At 69.1% G+C, this 1,641-nt stretch overlaps 1 protein-coding gene across 1 annotated transcript in view; it reads left to right on the forward strand.

The window, feature by feature from the left end:
- The first annotated feature begins 341 nt into the window (after positions 1–341).
- Positions 342–1,641, forward strand: part of FOXL2 (forkhead box L2) — a 1,590-nt gene continuing 290 nt past the window's right edge. Inside the window, exon 1 of the mRNA XM_004682445.1 lies at positions 342–1,640. Coding sequence (XP_004682502.1) covers positions 759–1,640 — 882 coding nt within the window. The 5' untranslated portion in view covers positions 342–758. The remainder of the gene's footprint in view (position 1,641) is intronic.

Here is a 1,641-nt window from a genome sequence, read left to right on the forward strand (position 1 = left end):
AAAGCTGCGAGGAGGCTTGGTGGCGCCCCTCCTCGCTAGAGCCCGAGATCCCTAAGGCCCCGCGGAGTGAGGTCTGGCCCGCCAGGCCCTCGCCATCGCCTGGCCCTGTTCGCAAAGCGGGCTCTGACGGTTTGACGGCTTTCAGGGGCTTGCAAAAGCTTGAGCCTCGTAGTCGACCGAGCCCCCTAGGCTCCTAGGCGGGGGCAGGCCGGTCCGGGCTGTGCGGGGCGTTTACGAAAAGTGACTTGGAGATGAACTCGCCCGTGCGCGAGTGGCCGCCCAGCTATAGGGGCGAAGGCGCCTGACGCAAGCGGAACTCGGTGGAGCCCATACGAATCAGAACAGAGCGAAGCTCCTGGCGCTCTAGGGACTCCAGGAGGCAGCTCTGCCAGAGCCGCGGGTCGTGCCTCGGGAAACCGGGGGGTGGGGGGAGGGGAAGATCGCACAGAAGAAAACCCACCGAGGCGGAGACTGGCCTGGGCGGGGAGGGGCGGCGGGGCCGGAGCCCCTCTCTGCTGGGCGGACTCCCCCATGGCCAGAGGCTGAGCTCTACTCCCGCCGGCCGCTCCCGAGGGAAAGGGAAAGAAGAGGGGAAAGGAGCGAAAGGCTGCCGGCGAGCGAGCGAGCGATCGCGGGGGACAGCCGCAGGCTCCACAAGTTTAAGACTGCTGTGAGTGGACTTGTGTGTCCGGACTCTGTGCCGCCAGCGCCAGGAAAAAAGTGCAGGGGCTGGCTGGTCGTGGCGCGCCGGCTTTGTCATGATGGCCAGCTATCCTGAGGCCGAGGACAGCGCGGGGGCCCTGCTAGCCCCGGACACCGGCCGCGCTACCAAGGAGCCCGAGGGACCGCCGCCTAGCCCGGGCAAGGGCGGGGGCGCCGGGACAGCCCCGGAGAAGCCCGACCCCGCGCAGAAGCCCCCGTACTCGTACGTGGCTCTCATCGCCATGGCGATCCGGGAGAGCGCGGAGAAGAGGCTCACGCTGTCGGGCATCTACCAGTACATTATCGCCAAGTTCCCGTTCTACGAGAAGAACAAGAAGGGCTGGCAAAATAGCATCCGCCACAACCTCAGCCTCAACGAGTGCTTCATCAAAGTGCCGCGCGAGGGCGGAGGCGAGCGCAAGGGCAACTACTGGACGCTGGACCCGGCCTGCGAGGACATGTTCGAGAAGGGCAACTACCGGCGCCGCCGCCGCATGAAGCGGCCCTTCCGGCCGCCGCCCGCACACTTCCAGCCCGGCAAGGGCCTTTTTGGGGCCGGAGGTGCCGCGGGCGGCTGCGGCGTGGCGGGCGCGGGAGCCGACGGCTACGGCTACCTGGCGCCCCCCAAGTACCTGCAGTCTGGCTTCCTCAACAACTCGTGGCCGCTACCGCAACCGCCTTCACCCATGCCCTATGCCTCCTGCCAGATGGCGGCGGCTGCCGCCGCCGCGGCAGCGGCAGCAGCGGCAGCGGGCCCCGGCAGCCCTGGCGCGGCCGCGGTGGTCAAGGGCTTGGCGGGCCCTGCAGCCTCGTACGGGCCGTACTCACGCGTGCAGAGCATGGCGCTGCCTCCAGGCGTAGTGAACTCCTACAACGGGCTGGGTGGCCCGCCGGCCGCGCCCCCGCCGCCGCCGCATCCCCACTCACACCCGCACCCAC

The sequence above is a fragment of the Condylura cristata genome, unplaced genomic scaffold, assembly GCF_000260355.1.
Source record: "Condylura cristata isolate star-nosed mole 26May11 unplaced genomic scaffold, ConCri1.0 scaffold00014, whole genome shotgun sequence".
Classification (NCBI taxonomy): domain Eukaryota; kingdom Metazoa; phylum Chordata; class Mammalia; order Eulipotyphla; family Talpidae; genus Condylura; species Condylura cristata.